Source organism: Quercus suber, unplaced genomic scaffold, assembly GCF_002906115.3.
Source record: "Quercus suber isolate HL8 unplaced genomic scaffold, Cork oak 2.0 scaffold_44, whole genome shotgun sequence".
Taxonomy (NCBI): Eukaryota; Viridiplantae; Streptophyta; class Magnoliopsida; order Fagales; family Fagaceae; genus Quercus; species Quercus suber.
Window position 1 is genome coordinate 89,374 of NW_027069509.1, and position 17,919 is coordinate 107,292.

The 17,919-nt window shown below is 35.3% G+C and overlaps 1 protein-coding gene across 1 annotated transcript; it reads right to left on the bottom strand.

Moving 5' to 3' along the window:
* Positions 1-4,567: 4,567 nt before the first annotated feature.
* LOC112019040 (uncharacterized) lies at positions 4,568-8,793 on the bottom strand. Its single transcript, XM_024051574.2, has 4 exons — positions 8,370-8,793; positions 6,877-7,115; positions 5,245-5,393; positions 4,568-4,982 (listed from the first exon to the last, which is right to left on the bottom strand). Exons 1-4 carry the CDS (start codon positions 8,540-8,542, stop codon positions 4,734-4,736), a joined length of 810 nt encoding a protein of 269 aa, XP_023907342.1. The 5' UTR covers positions 8,543-8,793; the 3' UTR covers positions 4,568-4,733.
* Between the last annotated feature and the right edge of the window lie 9,126 nt (positions 8,794-17,919).

Consider the following 17,919-nt stretch of genomic DNA (forward strand, 5'->3'; position numbering starts at 1 on the left):
GTTTCTTAGGAATTATGGACGAATTAACGTTGAGATGGTGACAGATGAAAGACGGATCAATCCTTGGGGCATCACAGGCATCCAATGGAAACACCTCTATATTGCTTTTGAGGAACTCAATTAGCTCCTCCTGCTCCTTGAGAGGCAGCCAAGCCCCGACCCGAAAGAACTTCTTCGGGTCGTCGCCAATTACCACTTTCCCTAGATCCTCACATTTTGCTTCCTTGACGGCTGCATTCAGCCATGGTCGAGGACTGTGCGTCAAGCCGATGTGATATGACGGCCACCATGCACTACCTCGCTGTGAGCTGGCAACCACAGATCTCTAGGACCTGATCCCTTGATAGGAATTTCACCTTCTGGTGCAGGGAGGAGGCAACAGCCCCCAAGGTGTAGAGCTAGGGCCTTCCTACGATGGCTGTGTAGGGGGAGTAGGTATCTACTACTATAAAGTTCACCTCCACCACTTCTGGGCCGGTCTAGATGGTCAGCCTACTCATGCTCTTTGGGATAACGAGCTTCCCATCGAAGCTCGTCAAGGGAGAGCTATAAGGCGTTAAGTCCTCCGGCTTCAACCCCAACCCCTTATAGAGGTCTAGGTACATGACCTCGGCGGTACTGCCACCATCCACTATCACTCTTTTCACATTGTAGTCTCTGATTCTGAGAGTGATCACTAGAGCATCATCGTGGGGTTGGGTGGTTCCCATTTTGTCTTTCTCTAAAAAGCTCAAGGTTGGGTGAAAGTTCCTTCTGGCCTTCTTTGGCTCCAGCTGGGACTCCTCGACGAGGATTTGGGCCACAGACAACACTAGCGAAGGGCACGTGCCTATTCTTCCTAGCGCGGCTAAGATCACATTGATCGTCCCTGCAGGCGCCCTTAGGGCGTTATCTCTCCTCGGCTCCTGATTAGTCTGGCCTTGATGGTCACCGGGGTGATGCAGAAGGTGCTTAAGCTTTCCTTCTCGAACTAGCTGGTCCAGATAGCTCTAGAGATTTCTGCAGTCCCCTATAGTATGTCTATGGTCCCTGTGGTACTGGCAGTAAAGGTTCTGATTGCGCGTCGTGGATTCTCCCACCATCTTATTCGGCCACCTAAAGTGTGGCTCACTCTCGATTTTCGCCAACACCTTGTGTACTGGCTCTCAGAATACGGCATGGACCGCTTGCATGTCGACTGCTCCAAATTGCCCTGCGAAGTCCCTCATCGAACGGGCGTTGTTGTATCGATCCGACCTGAAATCCCTCATCTCCTAGGGGATGGTCTTCTCCTACCCTCTGCCTTGCAGCTGGTCTTCTTTCACTCGCTTGTACTTGTCGATCCGATCCATCAGTTGGCACACACTAGTGGCAGGCTTGCCTGTCAGGGACTTCCTTAGGCCTTGCCCAGTTAGGAGACCATTTTTGAAGGTGCTGATGGCGACATCGTCAAAATTGCCCTCCACTTCATTGTACACCTCCCAATATCGGCCCGAGTAGGCTTTTAAGGTCTCTCCATCATGCATGGACAGAGACAGTAGTGCGTTTAAGGCCCGCGGGGTTATGCTGTTCGTAACGAAGCGAAAGCCAAAGGCCTAGGTCAATTGTCTATACGAATTTATGGAATCCGTCTTCAAGCCATTGAACCACCTCATCGCCATTGGACCCAAGCTAGAGGGGAAAACCTTGCACATCAACGCTTCGTTCTTAGAATGAACAGACATCCTCTGGTTGAACTGGCTCACATGCTCCACAGGATCCATTTTGCCGTTGTAAATGGAAAAGGTCGGCTGCTTGAACCGCCGAGGAAGGATGGCCCCCTCTATGTGGCGCGTGAAAGGTGACTTGGATAGTTGATCCAGGGCCTTGCTTATGGCGTCGTATCCTAAGCCCCTAGGAGATGGGCTCTTACGTTTACGCTCTTGGTAGTACTCTTCCTCATGAGAGAAGGTCTCACTCAGAGGAGTTCTCGACCTTTGCCTATAGTCCTCGTCCCTTTCATCGTCAGAAGGCAGGTCGGGGCTAGGTCGAGGTCGCCTTCGTTATGCATGGCGTAGACTCCTCTTTAAGTCATCTATCTCCCGCTGCATGGCCTGCTCATCGTTCTGCCCCTGGGTCACGCAGCTCTTAACCTCCTTTGGCTGGGTGGCCCAGTTGTTGTTTTGTCCCTAGGGCATATGTCTGTCCCCACGCGAGTAGCTCCTGCTAGTTTGAATGGTGTGCACACTTCCCTCTCGAAATCTTCCATTCTCTTCATTTCGATCGCGCTCAGGGTTGGCGAAGTTACCCTGACGCTGGGGTTTGACCGGTTCAGGTTGATGGGAGCCTACTTGATGAGGGCCTAATCCTGCCATGCTTGGTCGTTGCCCTTACTAACACACAAGTTCTCCCCATAGACGGCGTCAATTATAGGGACTGGGTTTAAGTATTTTTACTGTTGAGTGAGTGGACTCAAGCCCAGTTAGCCCAATACAATGAATTTGTAGAGAGCGAGTTCAAGAATTTAGCCCTAGTGAGGGATACAATGACTCAGCATGGATGCATAGGGATTGACATCATGAACTTAGATTAAAATGTGCAATGATGCTCCTCGGTTCTCCTCCGGGGAGCTTGAAGTTCTTTTATTTCTTTAGTGAACAGTTACAAAGATTTTTGCGATGTTATAGAATGCTACAGTGTTCTATATTTCTATTGGCCTTTCTCCATCTTTTCGTCCCTCTTTTAAGAGGGATTCCTTACATTATATACCCCCTTTCAGTAGATATTAGCCCTACATTTGTCAATCAAGCAGGTCACTACTTGAGTGCTTATCCCATCAGCCGACTTCCCATTCTTTTTGTGGGCTGCGGCAGTCAAGGCTGCACTGTTCAGGGTTAATTTCCTCATTAATGCGACCAGAACGTTAGTTGTGGGCATTTAATGTGGAGGTGACAGATTGTCTTAGACTTGCTCTTCCACCATGCCTCAATGGCCAACACGTTGTACTTGTTCCTCTCTTTAGACGCTCAAGAAGGTTGCTTTTGGTGGGCCCTTACTTCCTCCTCCCACGGTCTCGGTTGGTCGAGGACATGGTCGTCCTCGGCAAGCTCCTGGGCAATTTGAACTTTCACACTCCGACCTCGGGCGTTTCTTCATCCTCAGCGTCGACCTTGGGCTCGGTACGAAGTGGGCCGGGGTTGCTAGATTCTCTGACCCCACAATAATCTTATAAATCATATAGTAAATAATATCAAATTGGTACAAAAATTGACATGTGTATTTAAATCATAAAGAACATGCAATCTAATAGTTAAATTTTTTAAATATTTAGTAATGTTAATGATATTGAATAAGGTTACAACTAATTTTATAACCAAACTTTATCATTTTCTTTTTCTTTCTATTTTTTTTTTAATTTTAAATAGTAAAGTAAGGGTGTTCTGAAAACTACAAAATTGGTCCAGTACTAATAAAAGTTGAATTAAAAATAGAAATAGAAATATATATATATATATATATGTATATATGTATATTTTGTATAATATCAAGTTAAACCAATTTTAGTTAATAGTTAAAAATGTCAAATAATAAAAAGGTAAATCAACAAGTTTCAAAACATTTTTTCCCTTTAATTTCTTTCGACAAGCCAAACTAATGCAATGCTGTACACTACAATGTCTCATAATTGGAAAGCTATTTGCCATGTGCCTTAATTCTTAAAAATTGATATTTTACTCTACATAGATCAATATGTCAAGCATTTCGGATGTAAAAATTATGCCCAAGGTTTGGCGCTTTATGTATCTTTAGATATATGGCCCATTGGTTTAGATTTTGGAGCAGCAGTTTAAATAGAATTTTGGGTGCAAATAAAATTAAAGAAGCAAGGAAAAATACTGAAAAGGCAACTCTTCCACATGAGAAGGTTGACGGTAAAATATTTAAGACAGACAAAATTATGATCAAAGTAGAAGGCACTAATATTTGCTCCTACAAATATTCAAATAATTGTATTAATGTAACAGATGTTCTCAATGTGTTTTGGGGGGGAAAAAAAAAAGAAAAAGAAAAGAAAAAAAGGGCCTCTTAAATAACCAATTGAGATGCCCAAAGCACATAAAAGAAATCTTAGTATGTAGTGAAGGAATTGACAACTTGAGTAGGCTTTTCCATGTAGGGGATTACTCCGTTTGACTCAGCCCAAATGGGTAGCTTTTGTTTGAAGGAAAGTTATTCACTTGAGTTGTGCCTAAATTCAACACAGAATCTCTGACAAATTTTCATCAATATTTAACATCTTTTTATTGGAGGTGAATTTTGAGAATTTCATCATTAGATTACATATTCTTCTTATATTTTTCTTGCTTGCAAAATTTCTAAAAACTTAAAGATCATTAACTATGCCATCAATAAATTGTTTAAATTGCTAATTTTTGTAGTTTAAAATTATGTATAAAATTATAAATTATAAATTATATAATATAATATCTAATTGACACAATTTGACATGTGTATTAAGAGTATAAAGAACATGCAATTCAACGGTTGAATTTTCAAAATATATAGTAATATTTATTTTATTGAGTAAAGGTGCTTAATCTATAACCAATTTTGTAATTAAATTTTGTCATTTCACTAAATAATGTCAACGGCTCATGCCAAGTATTATGATTATTCCAATGAATTATAGGAGAAAAAAAAGGGGTGAATTACAACTGTTGCAAAACTCGAAGGTGACATTCCATTAGGACTTCCTGCAATGTTAGCACTTGTTATCACGATGAAAATGACTGAGAGAGAGAAACTTTAGAGTGAGAAGCAAATTTTGCTGCTGTCTCCAGTTCCTGCGTCGTCAACAGCCTGGTTGAGGGGCAAAATTTTGTATTTGCAGAAGTCTCAATGGCTTCTAAGTCTGTTGATCTTAAGGAAAAGTGGGCTTTAGTAGCCTCTATGGTTCTGTCAATAAATACTGATCTTGACAGGTAATCCTTCATACGGCATATGAATTCCAAATGACCCCTTGCCTAAACCAAAAATAGATAGGCATAGATAAATCCCTATTTGAAAAGATGGATGTTAAAGATCTATTACAAACCAAACTATATGTGTCAACATCACATGTTTTACTTTTACCTGTTCATTTGACTCACCACTGGCTATGTTTACATTAATTGGAAACACCATGTGTTTATATCTAAAATCAATGATGAAGTAGATACTGATTTGAGAATGGATGTATCAAAAGAAAGGACAAAATATATATAATTGGAGAAGTCATTAACATACCAGTCGATATTCAGGAACTCTTGCAGGAAGTTTCAGGTAATCCATGTTCCGGACCTCATAGTCCCATAAAAAAGATGTGTGGTGGATCCACCGGTTTTTAGTAATTGACTGAGCATTCCCACCAAATTTGCGGTCACCAAATACATAATCTGAAACCAGATGAGAAAAAAGGGTATTAATTTACAGCTTTACTTATTCCTCCATTAGAATCTCAGGTCACATATAAAACCAAAAAGGAGAATATGTGGTATGTGTCAAATAGTTACAAAAAGGTAAACAAACAAGCATTCAGAGAGATGTGAGGGATGCAATTATAGTTAAAGAAATTGCTATCCATAACAAAGTTGTCACATTTTGACCACGGAATAGTTGTTAAAACAAAAACTCAGGAAAAAAGTATGGTAGTTAAAATCAACACTTTACATGCACAGAAAGGTTCATTCCTTCATTTAAGGTTTTTTTTTCCCCAAGTTCTATCATTAAAGTTAGAAGCATGGAATTGTGCTTTTGGACTGGCGATGATAACACTTATCGAGTGTGGCCATGCATCTAATCCTTAAATTGCTGGACCTTGGGAACTGATGGACTGTCTCATTTCAAATCTATTATGTAAACTAACAAACGGTTTAACAACAGCAAATAGGAACTTCTGTTTACAAAATGTGTGCCACACCAGTAGGGTACAATTTCATGATTGAGATTTTTTTTTTTTTAATATTCATGTCCCATTTCCACATTTGTGCTGCCCATTAATATGTCCATTTTAACAAATACAGGAAGTATTAACACTGAAACATTGTTTTTACACAGTAAACCAGTGCAAAACCATTTTAACCAACTGTTCAGATTTCAAACACATAACCAAGTGCCACCACAGCAGGTGGATGAGCGGTGGGTACGATCTTTTACCTCACCCATTGCCAAGTTCAAATTCCCACTACACTCATGTTGCAGTGGAGTGGTACCTACTATGGGGTGCGTGGCCAGACCCTTCTCAGGGATGCCTTCCTAGGGACGTGAGGAGGGGGTGCCATCCCCCCACCCCCACCCATTTTTCTTGAATCAAAAAAAGAAAAGAAAAAGTAACCATATTCATTGTGAGACTCTGAATTTGAGTCCCAGTTAAGGCAAGTTTATGTTTGGTCCTGAAAGTAGGAAATTATCTTAAATATAATTTGAAATATTCACACATGCTCGTGCACACACATCCCACACATACCCACCTTAAAGCATAGATATAGAGTTTATTCATTATACTGGTCCCTTTTGATATGGGATTGGGATCCTCATACACCAAACAATATCTATAATAGGGATGAATTCTTATGTAAATACTAAATAGTCAGCAAGAGAATACTACATTTGATAGCTGACACTATACCATGCCCCCAAAATGGATCAAGCCAGGCCCTCTGTGAATAACCAGTTGTCCAATAAGTGCCATAGAAAAGAGAAAGCAGTTCCATTTCATGGAAATAAGATAAATGAAAATGCAGTTCAAAATGGTACATCCCAATAAGATCATCAGAAGAAAAGAAGAATCAAATCGGAATATCCGCTTGTAATATCATAAACCAGAAGCTCTCTATTAGTGAAAATAGTATCAATAAGTCAAGGGTTAAACACAGTTACCATTTTCACGAAGGTGGAAATCCCCAATTCCTTGGAAAACTTTGTTGTACAATGCTCCACTCCAAGACATAATAGGCTGAGGATATGGTTGTACGCCAGCAACAGCATCTTTGTTGCATATGAAAGTGACAAATATTGTGCCAGGATCAACAAGGACAGTACCTCCCCCGGTAAATCTTCTCACAACCGGAATCTGATCACATAACACAGATTCAATTTCGAGAAGTTCTGCAGGCTTCCTAAACAGATTATTCATATAATCCTTATGAGTTGCTCATGTCCAACACAAAAATATAGAACCACAAGCCAAGGGAAAGAACAAGTCTGCAAAGCTTTAGGATTGCAGACATACTTTAACCAAGAAATGCTCTCTCATACATTATCAAATTAGGAAAGTGACAGCTATAACAAGTGATATAACTCAGAGGTTAATCCAATTTAGTGCACCCTGATCAAGCAACAACATTCATTTTTGAGAAATTTATTTCTTTATGGCCAGTTGTTAAAAGCTCAAATCCCATACTCTCCACTCAACTAAGCCTTAATCCCCACTAAATCAGGGTCAGCTTCATGATATATTTTTTCATGATTCTAATGTCATATACCCACAAACTCCATCTCCCTGTTTTTCATATCCTTAATATTTCTACCCACGTTATAGAAGTCAATATGTCAACTTGCAAAATAATGTGTTAAGGTAGATTGTTAACCCAATTTTAGAACTTTATAAAGCACAAGGAAAAAAAAACTAACATATGTTTTGGACACCATCATTCAACTGGATAAAAAATGGCAAGGGGGGATGACTACCATGCCAACCCTACCTAGGCATTAACATAGTAGCTCTCTAACTGCTAAAGAACCCAATTGATAGGGGGCCCTAGACTCTTCCTAGGTTGATTGAGCCATAGTTTTTTTCTTCTTCTAAGAAATGGGTAGGAGGTGGAGACCAAAGTGGCTTCCCTACCTCAGCGTGACTATAGTAACATCCTACTAACTAGGATTGGACCTTATGAGACATAGATGTTATTCGGCACTCGTGGGCATTGAGCCAAGAGCGTGGAGATTTTTTCCCCAAGCACTTCCCATTGCAGGATTTGACCCTAGGACCTCCACCACCCAAACCACTTGGGAGTAAACCCAACAACCACTAGCCCACAACCCTCACTAGTGACTAAGCCATAGCTTGACCTCAAACCCAACCAGGATCCAATGCTTTCAAGCAGTGGTAATCAATAGTTCATTGAATTTCTAGAAAAACCTAAGTCCATCCGATTATTTCAATACTAGAAATCCATGCAATAAATTTTTATTCATAACTTTTACATGTGATTTCCTCAACTTCATACATTCACAAAACAGTTATTCAAAACATGTCAAATGCCACAAGCTTAAGCTAATACAAGATTCAACCCAATTACCAAACTTTAACAAAACACTAATATGAAGAAAAAGAAAAAAAAGAGTTGATAAAACAAAGTTTAAGGAAATACCCAGAAACGCCCATGACAATAGCAGGTTGATTGGTAGCATCGTTAATGATGCACCAATTGTGGGACGATGTCCGAAGCAAACGCTCCTCTAGATGTAATTGCTGCAGAATTGGCACCCCTTTCAGCCTAACCAGATTCATCATTGGAACCCCAATTTTACCTGGATTTCCCATTTTGCCACCCTTCTCTCTCGGACTTTTTTCTTACAACCTCCAACCACCAAAACCACACCAGCATCCACCACAGCCTCTCCGGTCTCAACCCCAGCCAGGAACACCGACCACTCCGACTCAAGAGCTCCCTTGAAGTTCGGTTTTTGAGATGAAAACGGAGAGCAGATGGGTTTCAAGCTTGGGCTTTTGGGTTCGGTCATAGAGAGAAGGGTAGAGCTTGGATTGAGCGAGAACCAGAGAGATAGTACAAAGTTAAACCCAGTCAGTAAAAGAGAGTTTGGCACCCAATCAGATCATGCCACGATTTTTTTTCAATCTTATTTAACTGAAATGGTAAACTACACATGTTTTCTGGGTCAAAAAATTTGTGTCTTATTTTAAAAAAGAAAAAAGGAAAAAAAATCTTTATCCATCAAAACTAATTAGTACTTTAATCTGATAATAAAAATAATTATGATTAAATAAATTAACATCATAAGTTGAGATTCTTAGTATCTATAAAAAAGAAAAAAAAACGAACTTTTTAATTTTATATAGATAAATATTATGTCAATAACATTTTTAACTTTTGTAATAAATTTTAAGTGGTAATTTGTTACTAGTAATGAAGAGTAGGTAAAAAAGTAAATTAAGTAGTAGATTCAAATTAGAACTAATAACAATTTACTACTTAAAATTTGTTATAAAAATGTGTGAAATGTTCACTTTTCTTAGTTTCAGACATGTTTTTAATTCCAACAAGCTATCTTGCAATTAAAATGGTCATTCAAGTTAGTGAGGATACAACTTTGTAGGTACATTGTCCTTGGACACTTTCATATTAACTTATTCTTTGAATGTATGTTTAAGGAATCAAATTGCATGTTTAAATTGTATGGAGTTTTATTAATATCTTAATTTGATTTTTATTAACAATAAATTAATTGTTATTGTTTTCTTTATATTATGTAGAAAATAACAAACTTTTTCCAAAAAAATACATATACATACAAACACCCAATTTGTTTTCAGTTTTAAAAGAATGTTATAAAAATATATTGCCAAACACATTTTTTTTTTTGCATTATGAGCACTCAAAACACGTGTTCTCGTGTTTTCAGTACGCTTTTTAGATCACAGTTTCACTTTTAAAAAAAAAAAAAAAAAAAAACCAAAGCCATAGTACTCTTACCAAACGGGCTCTTAATTATTATATTAGATTTGTATGACAATTAAATTAGTATATAGTTGTTTATTATTATTTTTTTATTAATATCAATATAGAATGTAGCTTGATTGATCTTCCCTTCAATTTTGTATTTTAAACTTGCTCCTTCAATTGAAATCTTGGCTTTGTCATTGTCATTTTGTAACCCACTTCCATGTAACGCGTATGTTACATGGGAGTAAATCCCATTAACAGGGCCAAATTGGCAAGCCGGGTCATGCCCACTAAATTTTTTCAAGATATTCTATATAAGCTTTTCTTTAATAAATTGTAAAATGCCCAATTTTTCTTTCTTCTACAATAACTTTAGTTTCAATTATTTAAATTTTGTTTGTAACATAAAGCTCTAAATAAAATGTTGTAGTATTGTAAAAAGAAAAAAGATAATGTTTCTCAATAATCGACATTTCATCTATGCCACCTTTTGTTTTTTAAAAGAACAAATAAATGCCCATTACAAATGGGAGAAGTGTAACTTTTTTATTTAAAAAAAGAAAAGAAAAAGAAAAGAAGAATAAGTGAAAATATTTTCATCAAGCCACCAAATGTGGTTGGACCCCAAATATATAAAATGTAGCAAAATTATTTATTGGATTTGGTTAATGGGAGAGGAGTAATTTCTAAAACCGATTACATGAATTAGTATTATTAATAAGAAGGTGGCTAAAAAAGAAAAGGAGGGAGGGAATTGTGGCTCTTTAAACTTTTTTTTTTTGAAGATGTGGCTCTTTAAACTTGGAAAGGGGATTTTAAACTAATATAAGGGTATTTGTTTATTAGAGGGGGATACCTCTAATAAAAAAAATAGCTGTGAGAGACCGCCCCTCAAAAAAGAGAGAAGGTATTGGTACCTCTCTTTTGTGATTCTGTGAAGTCGCCACTTATTTTATATGAAAAATAAGAAAACTATATAAAAGTTACAAGACTTTGTTTCCTAGTTACAATCTATCAAAAATAGAAAAGACAAGACACTATCTACAAACCTAGGATCTAGACTTGGGGGCTAGATTACAGGATGGGAAGGTATTAGACACTCATCCTGCCTAAACAAAATTCGGTCTTCTAGACTCTAAATAATCAACTAAGTACCCATTAAACATACAATTATGATTTTGAATGCAACATGTGTTTGAATAACAGATCTAAAATAAAGTTAGGAAATAGATTTTATGGATCCATTCTTTTTAAAACATGAGGTTTTGGAAAAATATTATAGATCTGTTTTTTAGATTAGAGGGAAAAAATAGATTAAAGAAAACATTTTAGATCTGTTTTATTAGTAAAGGAAAATAATAGGTTTGAGAGAAAATTCCAAATCTGTTTTTATGAAAAGAAACAGGAGATTTTTAGAGAAAAATTTGAGAGAAAACTCTAGATCTGGTTTTTTATGAAAAGAAAACAAAAATTTTGTAGAGAAAATTCTAGATCTGTTTTTTATTAGAAAGAAAACAAGAGATTTGAAAAAAAGAACTATAGATTCATAAAGAAAACTTCAAAAACCTATCTTAGATCTATTTAATACATGAATCATGTGATTATCATATGAACAAGTTAATCATGAACATATAAAGGAATGGCATTTTTTTTTGGGCTGGGAATAAAGGAATGACATGAACAAACTTAAACAACCATGCAAAATAAACAAATAAACCATCATGATATAAAAAGAAATAAATTCATAAACTAACTACTTACTTGCATGAATGATTAAAATAAGGGGGAATTACTTTAGAAATCAAAGAGAATGGATCTCTCTGGGATCTAAAGAATTGTCACTTAACAAAAAAAGAAAATCTTAAAGTAAAACTTTTAGAGTTTCTTTAATGTTAAGGGGAAGGGGGTGCTGAATTTTGAGTTTTCTCCTCTATTTATAGAGGTGTATTTGCTTAAAAAATAAGCTAAGGTTGCTTTAAAAGTCAGCAGACACGAGTTGGTCAAATTTTATCCAAAAATAAATTGGACTTGATGAGTTTTGACTTGAAAAAAAACGTATCTGGGCTCATTCTGCTGTTTGTGCCAATTAGCACTATTGAAGTACCGAAAGTGCCAATTGGTACTTTCAACAATTTCATCTAAATTTCATTTTTTACACGTTATGGACTCCTTTTGGGATTTTAAACATTATCAGATTATTTCCTTTATTCCAATGCAACCAATCTTATTTAAAAAAAAAAAAAAACAAAAAAAAAAACCACCAATCACGATTCACAATAACTCATTTAATTAATTTTAATTGTTAACCAATAAAAATTAATTTCAATTAATCATGTTTGATCGGTTCCACCCAAATGAATGCATGCAGACTATTAAAACTTGATCTTGTGATATCTTTCAACCCAACTGTCTGATGTGGAAATAAAATCACTTGTTTATAATTCTTTCAAATCAATATCTTCCTTCAAAAGTCCTAAAAAAAAGTACAATGATCTAATAAATTATAACCATTAGATCATGCATTCTTATACATTCATTTACAATTAATTGCATTTTTACAAGTAGACTTAACAAATAAATGCCCCATTACAAATGGGGGAAGTGTAACTTTTAAAAAGACAAAACTTATGTACAATACTTTATGTGTTGTTTCTTGAGTTCCTATCTTTAGATTCTGCATTGTGGCAACTTAACTAAAAAATACACTCCCATCCCATGAGAAAAAAACTACATGGTAGAATTTTAGGATGGGAACTTAAAGAATGGTATCTAAATACTGTGTCTAAGTCTTGCCTTTAAAAAAAAAAATGAAGAATTAGTGCAAATTTTTTTCATCTAGCCCTGAAATGTGGGTTGGGCCCCAAATATATAAATGCTGTAGAATTATTTATTAGATTTGGTTAGTGGAAGAGCAGTAATTTCTAAAATCAACTACATGAATTAGTATTACTAGTATGTAACCCCTAAATTATAATGGTACTATTGATGTTAGTTTAAGTTATTAAATATATAAGACATTAGTTTGACTAGGATATCTGGAGGTACTAAAATGATTTTCCCTTTCAATTTTAATGATATTGGTTATGCCAAATTTCTCATTACATTGTTGTTATATATATAATTTTGAAAATCACTATTGGATACTCCATATACAATATCAATTCATTATTATTGTCTATGAAATTCTACTAAATATAACACCAAATAAAAGAATAAATTGGTTCAATAATATCTCATAAATTAAATGAGGATAGGTGCATGAGGTCGTCTAGCTCAATTACAGTTTGTTAAGTTCAAGATTTTCACATACAAAATATATAAATAGAAACAATATAAAAAAAAAAAAAATACACTCAATAGTTCAAGAAAAAAAAAATCTAAACAATTTAATTTGTATGAAAAGCTAACAAAGACAAAATCTAATTTTAATTCTAATAAAATTTTCTCTAAACTTTGGTTTATATATATGTGTGTGTGTGTGTGTGTGTAGTAAAAAAAAAATTTAATTTTTAATCAGTTCCCAAATGCACACTAGATAGGACACATGATGCAAAATTAAATTCTAATTGATATCCAATTTTTACACTAAATCAACTCACTTGGCACAAAAGAAATAAATTCATAAACTAACTACTTACTTGCATGACCACCAATCACGATTCACAATAACTCATTTAATTAATTTTAATTGTTAACCAATAAAAATTAATTTCAATTAATCATGTTTGATCGGTTCCACCCAAATGAATGCATGCAGACTATTAAAACTTGATCTTGTGATATCTTTCAACACAACTGTCTGATGTGGAAATAAAATCACTTGTTTATAATTCTTTCAAATCAATATCTTCCTTCAAAAGTCCTAAAAAAAAGTACAATGATCTAATAAATTATAACCATTAGATCATGCATTCTTATACATTCATTTACAATTAATTGCATTTTTACAAGTAGACTTAACAAATAAATGCCCCATTACAAATGGGGGAAGTGTAACTTTTAAAAAGACAAAACTTATGTACAATACTTTATGTGTTGTTCCTTGAGTTCCTATCTTTAGATTCTGCATTGTGGCAACTTAACTAAAAAATACACTCCCATCCCATGAGAAAAAAACCACATGATAGAATTTTAAGATGGGAACTTAAAGAATGGTATCTAAATACTGTGTCTAAGTCTTGCCTTTAAAAAAAAAAAAATGAAGAATTAGTGCAAATTTTTTTCATCTAGCCCTCAAATGTGGGTTGGGCCCCAAATATATAAATGCTGTAGAATTATTTATTAGATTTGGTTAGTGGAAGAGCAGTAATTTCTAAAATCAACTACATGAATTAGTATTACTAGTATGTAACCCCTAAATTATAATGGTACTATTGATGTTAGTTTAAGTTATTAAATATATAAGACATTAGTTTGACTAGGATATCTGGAGGTACTAAAATGATTTTCCCTTTCAATTTTAATGATATTGGTTATGCCAAATTTCTCATTACATTGTTGTTATATATATAATTTTGAAAATCACTATTGGATACTCCATATACAATATCAATTCATTATCACTGTCTATGAAATTCTACTAAATATAACACCAAATAAAAGAATAAATTGGTTCAATAATATCTCATAAATTAAATGAGGATAGGTGCATGAGGCCGTTTAGCTCAATTACAGTTTGTTAAGTTCAAGATTTTCACATACAAAATATATAAATAGAAACAATATAAAAAAAAAATACACTCAATAGTTCAAGAAAAAAAAAATCTAAACAATTTAATTTGTATGAAAAGCTAACAAAGACAAAATCTAATTTTAATTCTAATAAAATTTTCTCTAAACTTTGGTTTATATATATGTGTGTGTGTGTGTGTGTGTAGTAAAAAAAAAATTAATTTTTAATCAGTTCCCAAATGCACACTAGATAGGACACATGATGCAAAATTAAATTCTAATTGATATCCAATTTTTACACTAAATCAACTCACTTGGCACAAAAGAAATAAATTCATAAACTAACTACTTACTTGCATGAATGATTAAAACAAGGGGGAATTAGTATTACTTAAGAAATAAGAGAGAATGAATCTCTTTGAGATCTAAAGAATTGTCACTTAACAAAAAGAGAAAATCTTAAAGTAAAACTTCCAGAGTTTCTTTAACATTAAGGGGAATAGGGGTGTGGAATTTTGAGTTTTCTCCTCTATTTATAGAGGTGTATCTGCTTAAAAAATAAGCTAAGTTTGCTTTAAAAGTCAGCAGACACGAGTCGGATAAAATTTTATCCCAAAAAAAAAAAAAAAATCAGACGTGATGAGTTTTGACTTGAACAAAATGAATACGGGCTCATTCTGTTGTTTGTGCCAACCAGCGCTATTGAAGTGCCGATTAGTACTTTCAACAATTTTGTCCAATTTTCATTTTTTACATGTTTTGGACTCCTATTGGGAGTTTTAACATTATTAGATCAATTCTTTTATTCCAATGCAACCATCTTATTTTAATAAAAATAAACCAGCAATCACAATAACTCATTTAATTAATTTTAATTGTTAACTAATAAAATTAATTTCAATTAATCATATGTGATTAGTTCCACCTAAATGAATGCATGTAGACCGTTAAAACTTGATTATGTAATATTTTTCAATCCAACCATCTAATGTGGAAATAAAATCACTTGTTTATAATTCCTTCAAATCAATATCTTCTTTCAAAAGTTCTTAAAAAAAGTACAATGATCTAATAAATTATAACCATTAGATCATGTATTCTTATACATTCATTTACAATTAATTGCATTTTTACATGTAGACATAACAAATAAATGGCCCATTACAAATGGGAGAAGTGTAACTTTATTAAAAAAAAAAAAGGAACAAAACTTATGTACAATAACTTAGGTGTTGTTCCTTGGATTCCTCTATTTAGATTCTACATTGTGGCAACTTAACTAAAAAATACTCTTCCATCTTATAAGAAAAAAAAACCACATGGTAGAATCTTAAGATGAGAACTTAAAAAACAACATCTAAATACTATACCTAAGTATTGCTTTTATAAAAAACAAGAAAAAAAAAAAAAAAAAAAAAGAAGAAGAAGAATAAGTGCAAATTTTTTCATCAAGCCCTCAAATGTGGGTAGGACCCCAAATTAATTATTTATAATTTTCGGTTAGTGGGAGAGCAGTAATTTCTAAAACCAATTACATGAATTAGTATTACCAGTATGTAACTTGTGCTTACGCACACGAATGAAAAATTATAATAAGTAACATTGATGTTGTAGGGGCCTTTTTTTGTTATGTTGGGCTGGGCTATCTCCTGCGATAATAGGCCTAAGTATTCTAAGTAAGGGAAGTTGAGATTAGTCCAACTGCAATTCAATTTGGGCTGGTTTGTGCACAAACTATGCCTTGTATGCCAGGTAGAGCTGTTTCAGATGAGTTATAACAAGCAGATATAATAATAATAACAAAATAGAGTACTCTGGCTATTTAATAGAAAATGTCCAAATAATCCCTATTCATGAAACATAATCACAGAATAATAATGACTTTTTACAAAGACAGTAAAGGGGAACAAATGGTAATATGGGTAATCAAAAAAGACAGAAATCAAGTCAAATCTGGTTCGCAGTAGCAAAACCAAAGAGGGAAGAACGCCTCCTCTCAACGCAGTTAATCTCCTAGGGAAAATTCTACCGTGGAGATTAATGGCTTTGAGGGAAACGGACCTGAATGGTTAGTCCCTAAAGAAATCCTTTTACTTTCGGACAGAGAGCAGGGTTTTGAGAGAGAGAGAGGGAAAATTGACCTACTGGTGCATGCCTGTCGATCTAACTTTCTCTGTTTTTCCTTTCTTCTTCTTTTCTTTTAGTTTTTCCTCTTATCTTTTCTTTCTTTTCTTTTACCCTTGTTTTCTATTTTTTATGATTCTTCAGAGGCAATCTCACTCCCTTTTTTGGGCATGGCAAGGGTCTCCTTATATAGTGCCTACGTGACCAGATTTTACTATTTAGCCCTTAATCACCTTTGCCTGGTTGGGTGTACTTGCCGACCACCACTAGTCTGTCTGTATGCCATTTCCCTTTCCAGACAAAGGAGAGCTTTTATTTATTAGTCTGCTATGGCATCCTTTCCTGCCACGGTGTAGATGTTCTCTCTCTCTATCACCCATGGCATACACCTAGCGGTTCCCACTTGATCTTGCTTCTTCTAGATGGTATGTCATCCCAGTATGACGTACCTCCCAAAGAGCTTAGGCAGGAATCGCAGAATATGTTTTTTCCCCTCTCCCCATCACCAAGCCATATCCTCTTACATCTGACCCATGACCTCACCACATCCCATATTGCTGGGTACAAGCTGTTGGTGCCTGGGCCTTGCGCGTGCCTCCCTTTCATGTATGTCCAAAATCTGCCTGCTGCTCATGTGTTTGTCACAGACTGGAGGCTTGCTTGCACAGTCTGCCGCCCCTCTTTGGCTTTTTATGTGGGTTGTTTTATGATTCTCTGCTCCCTTGAGGGCTAGGCTTTATTTGATACGGGCTTTACATTTCTTTCAGCCTATTCCTTGATTGCCATCATGTCTTGCATATTACTTTGTCATTCCTACTGTAATGACTTGATCCTGCTGGGCCTCTTCAGGCCTGCCATTTATTCTTTCCCAGTGGCTTAGCATGACTATGAGTTTTCTTATTTATGGCTCCTGTGTCCCTTTTGTTTTTCTCTTGGCATCCTCGGCCCATTTGCTTGTCTTAGGCTTCCTCGGCCCTTTTTCTAACTCTGTGTTCCTATGAGCTTTTACTAACTTCATTGGGCTTCCCTGTCCAATTACCTCATACTCATCTTTGGAGTTTGTGGGCCTGCCATCAATCCCTACTCTCTTTGCTTGCATTGCTTTGGGCCTGCCGCGGACCATTCTCACTTTTATACATCATACACTACCCATGAGTTTGCTTTTGCTATTTCTCTCTTTTCGGACTCCTTTAAGCCCATTTGCTTCCTCAAGACCCATTTATTTATTTTTATGAATCTGTGATCCATTATTTCTGCCACTTGGGCTTAACGGTTCTTTTTCCAACTTTTTGTCAACTTCCTTTTCAGTCTGTGTTGCTGGGCCTTTTTCTTCTTATTTGGGCTTTCCAAAATGACCATCAACAAATGTTAGCTTAGGTTATTAAAATATATAAGACATTAGTTCAACTAGGAAATTTGGAGGTACTAAAATGATTTTCCC